Source organism: Salvelinus fontinalis, chromosome 3 (assembly GCF_029448725.1).
Source record: "Salvelinus fontinalis isolate EN_2023a chromosome 3, ASM2944872v1, whole genome shotgun sequence".
Classification (NCBI taxonomy): domain Eukaryota; kingdom Metazoa; phylum Chordata; class Actinopteri; order Salmoniformes; family Salmonidae; genus Salvelinus; species Salvelinus fontinalis.
Window position 1 is genome coordinate 56,847,787 of NC_074667.1, and position 13,839 is coordinate 56,861,625.

Here is a 13,839-nt window from a genome sequence, read left to right on the forward strand (position 1 = left end):
TTGTTAGACAGCCTTGCATGGTGTTATGAACACGACTCAGATTAGTTTCTTTATGTGGTCACAGAAACAAACTGCACTACTATAGCTCAGGAGTGTAACTGAAGACATGGCACAGATTTGGGGCCAGACTGAGTCAATCAAACTTGACTGTGTCCAGTATCTGTTTACACAACCACACTGCCTATATGCTAGTGATGGAGGAAAAAATCAGTACAGTTACAATATTGTCCAAAAATAATATTGGAATGTAACAATATTTGACTGTAAAAAAAATAAAAATATGGTTGCCTATAATATATATATATATATATATATATATATATATATATATATATATATATATATATATATATATATATATATATATATTCATTCACACGTACGTGTGTGTGTTTCCCTCCTACTTTAGTTAGCACTAGTGGGCTGTACTTGCTCCAGAACTCCTGTGTTTTTCATCCTATAGCTTGTTCTCCATCTTCTTTCCAAATAGTGAGCCAACATGTTTTCAGCACGTATTGATAAACTCATTTTGTCATGCTCTCTCTCTGCTGCAGACATATGATAAAATAGAGGTATTGAATCGAAATGCATATATATATATATAGAATCTCTCTTAACCGCAGGTAGCCTAGCGGTTAAGAGCGTTGGGACAATAACCAGAAGGTTGCTGGTTCGAATCCCCGTGCCAACTAAGTGAAAAAATAGGTCTGTACTGTTGAGCAAGGCACTTAACCCTAATTGCTCCTGTAAGGGCAATGTAAATATTGTATCAATACTTAGTGTCGTTATTATTTTATTGCCAGGTCCCTGGCATTTCCCAACCCTTGTATATTCACATGAAAAATGGGAAGCATCCACATGTTAAGGGAGCCCTGGTATTTTGAAAGTACCAAAAACCAGTCTGCAGTGTACAGTTTCACTACAGGAAATATGGAACTAATTTGATACTGAATGCTTAGCTAGCTGCCAGACATGTTTGTGTAATTAGTTATGCTCAACCAACCTCATTGTTAGTGTAATTTCCAAATGTGTGTAGCTGGACTAAAAACTCTGCTTCTTCCTCATCTTCTAGGTTTCACTCAGAGACAGCTAGACCGCTGAAGCCCTGAGCTGGGGGAGCCCTGTACTCAGCCTCCACTCACCTCACCTGGCCTGCATTTCACCCATCAACCCCCTTCTACCACCACAGACTCGCCGCAGCCCAGCCTGTCGTCACTATGACGTCGGAGCTGGAGAGTAGTCTGACCTCCATGGATTGGCTGCCTCAACTGACCATGCGGGCAGCCATCCAGAAGGCTGATGCCCAGGGGCACCACGGGGGGCCGGGCATGGGCAAGAAGAGTGCAATGCTGGACCCCAACACCACTCTGGACCAGGAGGAGGTCCAGCAGCACAAAGATGGCAAGCCGCCTTACAGCTACGCCAGCCTCATCACCTTCGCCATCAACAGCTCGCCTAAGAAGAAGATGACCCTGAGCGAGATCTACCAGTGGATCTGTGATAACTTCCCCTACTACAGGGAGGCAGGCAGCGGCTGGAAGGTAAGATGATGGACAGAAAGGAGCTGGAGTAGAATGGATGTCATTCTGAGCTGATGTCATGAGTGTATGAGATGGTTTGTAGACATTGAGTTAGACATAAAGCTAACTGTCATTCATAATAATCACCCACACTGTTATTTCACTAAAGCTCAAAGCGAGACTACCCACTCTATATCCACTAAGTGCCTTACATCTTTGAGTGAAATAATAGGAGCAGCCCTGAACTGTGTGAAGTGTACAATTCTGGATTAATATTCAGAGCGAGAGATGGCCCTATCTGAGCGAACACAGACTAAATAGCCCATTCATGGGTGGTATTATTCATTGCAGATGCCTTGATAGAAAGCAATTATGTAGGAGAGAGAGCCAGTGCTGTGTCATCTCAAGAGGCACGTGATATACAGAGATAAAGCTATGCTGATTGCCTTTTACAGAGCCCAGATATAAATTTATATGCTTTTTTCCAGTCAGTGACATTTATATGGACTAGAATGTGATGCACTGCTTTATTGCAGCCAGGCACAATGTATGTAGCCCATTTCCTGTGTGTGAGAGCAAGTGCGTGTGCGAGTGAATCTATGGAAGGTGAAGAAAGTATCCAACAATATTATAGAATTGGGTTGAGTTGGCTTCATATCAACTGTGTAGATATGCAATATCTTGCTAAGGATAATAAACTCTCGTGGATATTGACCTTTTGAACATCTTTTAACATCTGTACTTTATGGTGATGTTGACTTGTATTCAGGTTGACAATCTTCAGGTTGTGCTGTTAAATATGTAATGGCACTACACATGTTTTACTCCCTGTTCATTTATTTCCATTTTCTAAGAGCAAAAGCATGTAGTTCAGTTAGCAGGGTGCTAGTCCTGGGGATGCAATCTGCAGCAGTAGTCATCCTATCCTCTACGTTGTATCTACTAGGATATGAATGCACCTATAGCATGTGTTCTAGTTCCTTTAGTGGGCGTGTGTGAGGGTTGTTGTGAGCATATCTGGGTGAGGTGAATGTAGGTCGGATGCAGTCATCGCTCCGCTATTCCCCCAGTGATGTCGGCACGCTGCAGGAATTTAGGACCCAGTGCACGCACACGTCTGCTCTGTATGATAATGCAGGCTGTGCCGCCGAGATGAGACCGGGCTAATCCAGGCGCCGGCAACTCATTTAATCATCTCAATATAACTCCATTAGCCTACACTTTTAAGAAATATCAATAAGTGCTGTCAATAAGAACAGATAATTCATCAAGGTCAAAAAAATCTGAATGCTGTGTTTGAAGGAGTGAATATGCACACAGCGACCACGAGCAGGCATTCAGACAGAGGCTTTCTTACACGCTCTCTGAAGCACCTTTTTGACAATGTTTTTAACTCTGAAGTGATGCAGAAGAGTTTCATGATGTGGTCTCTTTCGATATGGGCCTGTGCTGTAGGGCAGGCGCTATAAGTTAAAGGTGTTGTTGGAGAACAGCTAGAAACACACGGGCTATTCCTGTATTATATATATTGTTGACCCAGTAGGCCTCTTACAAGAATACTTGCCTAAGGATGCATCATCCTTTCTGTAGTTTCCCCCTCATCCCATAGTATCTATTTGTACCAACATCACTGAGCATGTTACATGATAGAATCATGTATGTACATTTTATAGAGCTTCTTGTATTCTAAAATGGACCCCTCTCTGTGTGGAGTCCTATCCTCCGTTCACTTCAATTCAATCTTGCTGCTCAATCCCATCCATTCGAGTCCATGTCATTACAATATTGGATATGTGGAGCTGGCCCTAATGACTTTCTCCAGATTAAATGGCGAATAAGAGCGATCCGGTCTCCCAGGTTAGGAGGTGTCTCCTCCTATCAGAAGCTCTCTCCTCTGAGACTTTTTAATGCTATCAAGACGGTAGGCTGTGGGTCAGTTTCTAAGCTTATGAGTTTGACACTGTCTGGCTTCTTCCTGAGCGTCCACTAATGAATTTAAAGCGATCTTGTCCTGTCTGGGTGTCTAACTTCTTCCCTGCCGTGACTTGCTTTCTCCAAGCACACAGCCTATTGCAGGGGTTCACACACTCTTTTTGAAACACAACACAATTTTAATATCTGAACATTCTCGCCAGCCCAACTATGTGAAAAAAAATTATGTAATTAACATTTTCTTTTTTATTTGGGGCTGTAGCAGTCAATTGAAAATCATTTTAACACTTTCTGATTGTCTTCTCAACTCACTATCACATACTTTTAATGTGGGGTGATGGTAGTCAATTGCAAATGAATCTGACATAATGGAGGTTATTTCACCACCACTAATGAGATGGGTGTGCTTGATGCATGTCGCGTCAGCTTTTCCAACCTGGATGGATATTTGGCTTTAATACAGAGGAGAGCACTGAATCCAGCTTCACACACATATAAGCTGGCTAAGGGTACCATGAGTTGTATGGTCCTTTCAATACAACTGGGAACTCAAATTATGTCAGTAATCTTCAGGTCGGAAAGTCGGACCTCTTGAAAGGTTCCCGAGTTGGAATTCCGAGTTGGATGACCGTTAAACTATTTTTCCCAGTCTGGGCTCTTTCCCCCCCCCGTGTTCCCAGTTGTCTTGAACGCGGCATTAATGCTCAGAGGGAGACTGCAGGAACCAAAACTCCTCCGTAGTGACCCGTGAATGCGTTGTCTGCAGCATTTGGTCACATGACAGCTCGATCAGCTGTTCGATTTCACTTAACAGCATGTCAATTGAGCCAGGATCACAGTCAAACGGATTGGGAAGTAGGTCCTAAAGTCCTCTTACAAGCATTGGGGGTGAGCAGTCATTACTCGTGTGGGACACCAGCCTGGTCTCATAGCAGCCGGGACACTTACTGATGTTGTTTTCTGTTAGAAACATGCACCGCCAAGGGAACGGGAATGATTCGCTTTTGAAAAACTCTCTCTAATAATAATTCTTTCCTCTGAATACACTGATTTTGGTCACTCATCTGTAGAATGTTTTTTTGTATTTCTATTGCATTCTTGCATTCAATTTCCCAAATCTTTCTGTTACATAGGCAAGTAGACACATTTTCTTTTCATTACACAAGGTTAACCAAGTCTGTTTTTTTACATCCATTGTTAATGACAACAGTTCCCCTCTCAATGCGAATAATCTTTCCAGCACTCCCCCTTGATAACCACCAAACCTCGGTGTGAAATAGAGCATTGTCCTTTTCTAATCCCATATCTCCACATAGTTTTGCAACAGGCAGGGCAGTGGATGTAATTTGATGTAGTTTACAATTGAAGTTACCTGCTGCAGTATACCTCTGCGTTCTGTGCTCAGCTCTTTTGCAGCCAGTTGCTCTCGGTGTATCATACAATGTGTCCATATGGCAGAGGCAGACACATTCAGAACTAGCAGGCAGAGGCCTGCCCTCTGTCCCGCCATAGATGGAGCCCCATCTGTTCAAAGAACCCACCATTCTATCCCATGGAATCTGTTTTTGTCAATATAGTCACGCAGCATAATATACATCCCCTGTGCTGTTTCTTGCTTGGGAATTGTGAGACAGAACAATATGTAGCATCCCCCGCAAGTATAGCGAACAAAAATCAATGCATGGCCATCTCGACCCTCACAGTTAACGTCTGTTTTGGAATTTGAGTTGTTCAGTCAGTTTCCTCTTGATTGCTATTAATAGCACACATTCTTCGTTTAACAGTGTTTTCTGACAAAGGTATTGATGTGAGTTTCTGTGCCTCTGCCTCCCCACACATTGTTTTCACCGTATCAATTGCGTCCAGTAATATAAAAGTCTCTGCAATAGTGTGGTTTCATATCGAAGCAGGCCTAACCATTCACCGTGGGAATGATTCAAGTGCAACGCTCAAGTGTGCCCTGAGATCTAAGGGCGCTCTCTGGTTGAATTTGGTCTTTTATATATGAATCGTTATCATTTCTATTTTTAAGGTTAACCACATTACAATGATTTTGAGATGCAAAAACGATATTATTAAAAAAATCCCGGATTTTGGAAATTCTCCCGTTAACCCATTTCATATCAGACGATGCCACATGAGGTCGCGCCCCGTAGTTTGGGAACCGTTGGCCTTATAGGCTACCGCTGAAATGCATTAGTGTGGGATCCTTAGTGGTGCAACACGCATAAACCTCAGTGTAAAGGTATTAAATGTCTAGATACTAGAGGATTACCGGGATCCCACCCAGTCAATGCAAAGGCGCTTATTATGCGCAGAGATTTGAAATCCATGTTTACAAAACAGGTTTATAATCCCGCTAAGAACCGGCCGTCTAATCTGATCAGTTCCTCTGAAAACGTGTGTCCGGCGGAGCCACGCCCACAGATGACACCGCAAACTCCTCTTTGCTCCACTCCAACTCCGGGAAACAGGATTGTGTTAGTAGGGCTGACACAGTTACCTAGAACTGTGTAACCAACGGCTAGAGATGAAGACATTCATAAAAAAACCAGTCATAACCTTCCAACAAAATTATATACACTACCGGTCAAAAGTTTTAGAAAACCTACTCATTCAAGAGTTTTATTTTATTTGTACTATTTTCTTCGTTGTAGAATAATAGTGAAGACATCAAAACTATGAAATAACACACATGGAATCATGTAGTAACCAAAAAAGTGTATTTGAGATTCTTCAAATTGTCACCCTTTGCATTGATGACAGCTTTGCACAAGCTTGGCATTCTCTCAACCAGCTTCACCTGGAATGCTTTTCCAACAATCTTGAAGGAGTTCCCACATATGCCGAGTACTTGTTGGCTGCTTTTCCTTCACTCTGTGGTTCGACTCATCCCAAACCATCTCAATTGGGTTGAGGTCGGGTGATTGTGGATGCCAGGTCATCTGATGCAGCACTCCATCACTCTCCTTCTTGGTCAAATAGCCCTTACAGCGCCTGAAGGTGTGTTGGGTCATTGTCCTGTTGAAAAACAAATGATAGTCCCACTAAGCGCAAATCAGATGGATGGCGTATCGCTGCAGAATGCTGTGATAGCCATGCTGGTTAAGTGTGCTTTGAATTCTAAATAATTCAGTGTCACCAGCAAAGCAACCCCACACCATCACACCACCTCTTTCATGCTTTATGGTGGGTAATACACATGCGGAAATCTGTTCACCCACACCGCCTCTCACAAAGACACGGCGGTTGGAACCAAAAATCTCCAATTTGGACAGATTTCCACCGGTCTAATGTCCATTGCTCATGTTTCTTGGCCCAAGCAAGTCTCTTCTTATTATTGGTGTCCTTTAGTAGTGGTTTCTTTGCAGCAAATTCGACGATGAAGGCCTGATTCACGCAGTCCATCTGAACAGTTGATGTGTCTGTTACTTGAACTCTGAAGCATTTATTTGGGCTGCGATTTCTGAGGCTGGTAACTCTAATGAACGTATCCTCTGCAGCAGAGGTGAATCTGGGTCTTCCATTCCTGTGGCGGTCCTCATGAGAGCCAGTTTCATCATAGCACTTGATGGTTTTTGCGACTGCATTTGAAGAAACTTTCAAAGTTCTTGAAATTTTCCGTATTAACTGACCTTCATGTCTTAAAGTAATGATGGACTGTTGTTTCTCTTTGCTTATTTGAGCTGTTCTTGCCGTAATATGAACTTAGCCCTATTTGGTAAAATACCATCTTCTGTATCCACCCCTACCTTGTCACAACACAACTAATTGACTCAAATGCATTACGAAGGAAATACATTCCACCTGATGAAGCTGGTTGAGAGAATGGCAAGAGTGTGCGAAGCTGTGAAGGCAAAGGGTGGCTACTTTGAAGAATATAAAATGTATCTTTTTTTCTTTAACACATTTTTGGTTACTACATGATTCCTTTCATATGTGCTATTTCATAGTTTTACAATGTAGAAAATAGTAAAAATAAAGAAACCCTTGAATGAATAGGTGTTCTAAAACTTTTGACTGGTGGTGTATAAATATTTATACAGAACAAAAATATAAGCTCAACATGTAACAATTTCAAAGACTTTACTGAGTTACAGTTTAAGGAAATCAGTCAATTCATGTAAACCCACTTGGGAACCTGGCCCAGCCAGTCAAAATGAGTTTGACACAAAATGGCATTATTACAGACAGAAATACCCCTCTGTGGAGGTCTTGGGCTGGCCTGGTTACTCATGGTCTGTGGTTGTGAGGCCAGTATTGTGATATTGTCCAAACAACACAATACATAGTAAATTATATCCGACTATCAATTATTTTAGATTTTTTCCCCATCCCTATTGCCCCCTTGATTTGTCACTAGACTTCGCTAGATTATGTTTTGCTGTTGCCACAACGATGTCACAACACCAATTTGCCTGCGGCCCCAACAGCTTTTTCAACCCCCTCTCCCGCCGCACACCGGGAGAACGGTTTGGAACCTCTAACCCTGGAAATTTGACTGGTAAACTCATGGGTACACTCGCAATGGCTGTCTGGTATTGTGATGCAATTTCCATTGTAATGTAAAATGTTCATTGAAATTATGTTAACTGATGTGGCGCATCCAATGGAATGTATTTTTTTTAAATGTCAGTCGCGTTTAATCAACAAATCACACCACATTGATGGGTACACTACCTGCTTTTACTTCCTGCATTTACTTCTGCTTTGCTCCTCACAATGGCCGCCACTCCACCCATTATGCCATCATTCACTTGAATGAGGATGCCCGTTCCATTCATTTTATGTATATTGCAGTACATGCAGTCAAAATGTGCAAAAAAATTAACAATATATTTTTGTATATATAAGAATTATGGGGACTGCAGTCATTTGGCTGGCCAATTAGCGTCATCCAAAATTTCATGACCGACACAGGCTTATGTGTTAGTGCTCTCAGTTCTTTCCAAAGGAGTCCCCTTGGCAACAGTATAGAAGGAGACTTTCCACAATATACACACACACACACCTCATCCAACAGCTTCTGACTGTGTTGCCACCCACCCCCATCTCAAATATTGCTCCCCACACCGAATGTCGTCCAGAGAAGATTCCCTACTGCGTCTCTCGCAGGTGAGGGATGCCAAAGAAAATATGGAGCAATTCTCAACCAGTTTTAAAATTCCTGAAATATTTGCTTTTGAACTTTAACTGTCGAGGAGGAGATTGTTGCTACTGGCATGCTTCCCCCCCCCCCCTGTTTTTTCCACACCTGTGTGCAGGGAAGCTGAAAAAATAATGCATGTGGCTGCTGATTACCCAACAAACACTATCTCCCCTACTGCAGCCACAGCTACGGTAACATGTTAATAGAGACATGTCTCCTCCAGTGTCTGAGGCTTTGTCGACCAGTCTGAAGACTAGAGCTGGGGTGTGGTGTTGCCTTCTACAGTGGTCCTGGACAGAGCTAACCTCTGATCTCATTATAAAATGCAAATACACAGCGCCCTAAACAGATCAAAGGTTGGCCTTCCTATTGGATGGCGTGGGATTAATAATGGCAGCCTGGAGCGGTTTCTATTTTTTAAGAGGTGATTTGGAGAGCTGCCGTTCCTCCGAGACATTATTTACTTTGGAGAGAATGTTGTTGCTCACTACTGTAGTGACTGACTGCAGCACAGGAATCCCAGGCAGCTCCTTTTGTTGCTTATTTAAATGTGATCAGCCAGGTAAGAGTATTTTCACTTTCCTCTGCCCCTGCAATCTCCCACAAGCTTGGGTTTCAGGGCGTGGAATGGGAAAGTGTAAAATTGCTTCAATGCTAGACTGTGATGCCTCCATCTGCTCATCCAGCCTGTATCATTATTACGCTGTTAAGCAAGCATTTACATTTTAAAAGCTTTGCTGATATTGAATAATTCAGCAGCTCAGATACACATTTAGGCAGTAGCCTAACACTAAAGCTTATTTTTCCTCATCCAAAAAATCAGACATTTTAGAGCTCCGTCTTATGCTGTATCAAAGGGAGTGCAGTGCAAGTGAGAGCCTTGTTTTTTGAGGTGCATGTGGGAATATATTTAGCGACTCTCTTTCCCCAGATTGCTGTAAATTGTAGATGCAGTGAATGTGTGGTGGCCTGGTGGCGGTAGTGATTCATTCGGCAGCCGGTTTGATCCTGCTGTGAGCCGGTTTCCCGTGTTAGGAAGCTCCTGCTTGGCAACCCACCCACCCACCAGCCTCACCTTAAACCCTCCCCTGCTACTGCCTGCCACCCACCGCCTCCCCACTGATCACGCTCTGCACCTCAGAGTGGGCGGGGAGGACATGCTGGCTGGCATGCCCCGGATCCATTTGGCAGGAGCCGCTGTCCCCACACCCCGCTGAGTGAAGAGTCAACTACAGTGAGGAGGAACATGAAAGGGCTCGGGCTCTGGAGTTGTCTTTTTTGGCCTGTATGTGCTGATTTAGGTTCTGTTCTTGTATGTTCTTGTATGTAACAGTATCTCTTCCCTGCTCATGACCATGACTTCACAGTTCAGTCTTATCTATAGGTCCCATACAACCAATCGTAGCCTAAACATGAGCTTTTTCGTCTGTTTTGTCTTTCCCTGCCGCGCAACACATTTTGCTGGACAGTGATGCACTGTTGTGCTCTGGACGGGGCGCACACTTACTGAGTCACTGCTCCAGGCCTTTCCAAAAGCACTGCATCTCTCTGTTATGCTGGAACGTTACTCAGCCACTGAGCGCTACAGCAACACTAAAGCAGTGGGGAAGCAGGATTGGCTGTAGAGCCGCTCAGTAGCTGGGGATAGGGTTTGGACTGATGCGCTATACACCGCAGTGATACTTCCCGAGCAGTACATTGAAGTACATTATAGGGATGAATTTAGAGTGGCTGAGATTTACATGTGAGTATTTAATAACTGAGGAAAAGGGGTGGTTCTTCTGTATTTCTATGGCTTTTCCAGATATGTTCCAGATCGCTTATGTGGGGACTGAGATCATTACCTCCAATGGGCCGTACCCATGCCTCGTCTCAGATCTGGAAATGGAGCCCGCATGGGGGGAAATCACCCTCACTACATAAAGTTATGAACTGCAAATCACCCTCACTACATAAAGTTATGAACTGCAAAGAATTTTAAGCACTTTAAAACAACCCATAACTGGGAAAATCATTAGCCAGTCGTCAGGTTCTTCTGTAGGGACAACGGATAGTGTGAGAATCCTAGAGTCATCATTTTGTACCCAGTCAGATTTGAATTGAAAGTCTTGATGGTTTTTATTGCATTGTAAATTAATTTTTTTCTCAGGTGTGTCCAGTTGGCCTTTTTATCATGGTGTTCCTGATCTATGACCTGTCATTGTTCAATGACCTGTCATTTGTAAGGGCAGCAAAAGTCTTATAACAGTCCCTGTGTTTTGTGCAATTGTGACATAGCAAAACGTTATCCTGTATTTAAAGCCTTATCCAAACATGTAATGTCTGAGGATAGCTCTGGACCATCTGACTTAAGGGACAGCTTGATTAAAAAGCTTTGATTAAAGGTTAATGATGATCGCACAAAACATAGGCCCCTGCTAGACAGTGAAAGCATAATCATGGCTCCAGTGTAAGAATACTGTAACGCCCAATCATGAAAGCATCGGCTTGGCCAGTCTCGTTTTTATTGAAAGCCTACTCATGGCTTTTCTGTGTTAAGGCAGTCTGACCTAAGCATGGCCTCTCATAGGTTCTGTGATTTTGCCAGGAGAGTGGGAGAGCGAGGGGGGAGAGGGAGGAGCTGAGCCATAATGAATTCTACATGCTATAAATAGAGCCCAGTCCTTGTAATCCGCCTTTAACTCTGAATCTGCCCTGTTAAATCCGCCTAAGCTGGGCTAGACCGGCTAGTGCTCCTGCCGCTGGCTTCTGCTATATAAAGATTTTCATAAATGCTCTAGAAACCATGAATGATAAAACAACAAAAAATGTGTCTGAAGGATTTCATCCCGTCTGTCTCCTGGTCTTTGTTTGATTTGAATTAATATTATCCGTAATTGAGGTAGTCTGCTCTCCCTGTAGATCAGTTTGCCTCCTGTGAAGCTTGCTACTAATTTGTCAGCTTTTCTCCTGTGCTCAGCGTTTCCTTTTTGAAAGAAGAGAGCTCCAGCCATTACTAATTAGCAGAAGCTGTGAGAATGTCTGTGGGAAGGTCCAGAGGAACAGGAGACTAGCTAGTGATCTGGCCAGAGGTCTGGAGGCTGGCTGAGGTAAGCTCTCAACTGATCATAATGCAGTTACACCTACAGTACAGGGATCTAAGCTATGTTATGTAGCCTATACATCCACACTGCTGATCACTGTCATCTGATAGGAATTAAAAACAGAGGTAGCCAGCCCAAATGTTTGGTATGCTGATGTAATCAGCATGGTTAGTAGCCTAATTATAGTGCGAACATTGCTGGCCAACGTCGTTTCATTTCATCTTTGTTTAATCCGTCCTTTCTCCACCGTGGTAATTACTTAACCCCAATCACCCCTTCTGTCATTCTCACAGAGCTAATAGCCTCACGCTGCCGGTTGCAATCTCCACTTTCTTCATTTAAATTCATGTGGGGACCACCAAGATATCTCTCTAAGTGCAGAGTATTACATTGCTGGATATTGACGTAGTGATCAGAATATCATCATTGCCACAAATCGTTTTTTGTATGCGTCTCTCTCTGGCCTTGCTCACGTCAGGACGGCCTATGAGAGTGAAAGTTGATCTCCATGCTTGCGGGGTCCTCATTGGGGTCGGCGCTCTATGGTGAGGGGGACAGTGACACAGCTGTGGCAGCGGAGCGGAGCGGAACCAGTGATGGATGACATGTCAGAATGGGCTGCTCAGCCTTCCCCTTCGCTCCTATTGACAGCCACAACTCTCCCATCCAGCATCGGAGGGGCTAATCGCAGGTCATGGCAGCCAGGGATATGACACATAAATATCGCTGGTTGTAATTGCTCGTTTGTCAATGTCACCATTCTCAATGTATGTTTTCTGCAGTTAATTTATCCAATGAAAGTCCCGTTAACAAACGCAAAAAAAAGAATTGGAGGAAAGTAAATTTGCTACAAGGCAGGGACTGTGTAAGCAGAATGGCTTTCTACTGCAGCTGACATTCACAGTAGCTCAGTTTGACTATGCTTACTTGTTGGGTTCTACCCTGGAATCTTATCAATGACCAGGAAGAGCTGAAACAAATGTGTTTATCGTGTTTATCATTACCTTGTGGTTTTGCTCAGGCTCTAATAAGGCTACAGTAGGTAGATGTTGTGAGTTCTGTCCTAATACAACAGTATGTATATGGAGATCAGAGTGGGTGGGTCCCAGACCAATTTGTTAGCCCTGGCATTGAGTCCTGCAGCCCTCTTCCCTGACCCTACAGCCTGTAGCTCTTCAAGCCGTGAGGCCAGAGCCACCCCTCCCCCCCCCCCCTGCACCCTCTTCCCCACCAGTTAATTTCCCCAGAATTGTTTTTAATTTCACCTTTATTTAACCAGATAGGCCAGTTGAGAACAAGTTCTCATTTACAACTGCGACCTTGCCAAGATAATGCAAAGCAGTGCGTCAAAAACAGCAACACAGAGTTACACATGGGATAAACAAACGTACAGTCAATAACACAATAGAAAAAGCTATAGACAGTGTGTGAAAATGCAGTAAGATTAGGGAGGTAAGGCAATAAATAGGCCATAGTCGTGAAATAATTACATTTTTCCAATTAAACACTGGAGTGATAGATGTGCAGAAGATGAATGTGCAAGTAAAGATACTGGGGTGCAAAGGAGCAACAAAAAAAAATAACAAAATGGGAATGAGTTAGTTTGGTGGGCTATTTACAGATTGGCTGTGTACAGGTGCACTGATCGGTAAGCTGCTCTGACAGCTGATGCTTAAAGTTTGTGAGGGAGATATGAGTCTCCAGCTTCAGTTATTTATTTATTTATTTCAAATTGTTCCTGTCATTGGCAGCAGAGAACTGGAAGGAAAGGTGGCCAAAGGAAGAATTGGCTTTGGGGGTGACCAGTGAAATATACCCGCTGGAGCGCGTGCTACGGGCGGGTGCTGCTATGGTGACCAGTAAGCTGAGATAAGGCGTGGCTTTACCTAGCAAAGACGTTTATAGATGACCTGGAGCCAGTGGGTTTGGCGACGAATATGAATTGAGCGCCATCCAACGAGAGCATACAGGTCGCAGTGGTGGGTAGTATATGGGGCTTTGGTGACAAAACAGATGGCACTGTGATAGACTACATCCAATTTGCTGAGTAGAGTGTTGTAGGCTATTTCGTAAATGACATCGCTGAAGTTGAGGATCGGTAGGATAGTCAGATAGTTTGGCGGCGTGAGTGAAGGATGCTTTGTTGCGAAATAGG

General features: G+C 43.5%; 1 protein-coding gene across 2 annotated transcripts in view; it reads left to right on the forward strand.

Annotated features, from left to right (window-relative positions):
• LOC129851165 (forkhead box protein J3-like) overlaps nucleotides 1-13,839 on the forward strand; it is a 127,481-nt gene that overhangs the window by 56,458 nt on the left and 57,184 nt on the right. For both annotated transcript variants that reach the window (XM_055917511.1, XM_055917510.1), the window contains one exon: nucleotides 1,073-1,541. In XM_055917511.1, the coding sequence (XP_055773486.1) occupies nucleotides 1,218-1,541 (324 nt within the window). In that variant the 5' untranslated portion in view covers nucleotides 1,073-1,217. The remainder of the gene's footprint in view (nucleotides 1-1,072; nucleotides 1,542-13,839) is intronic.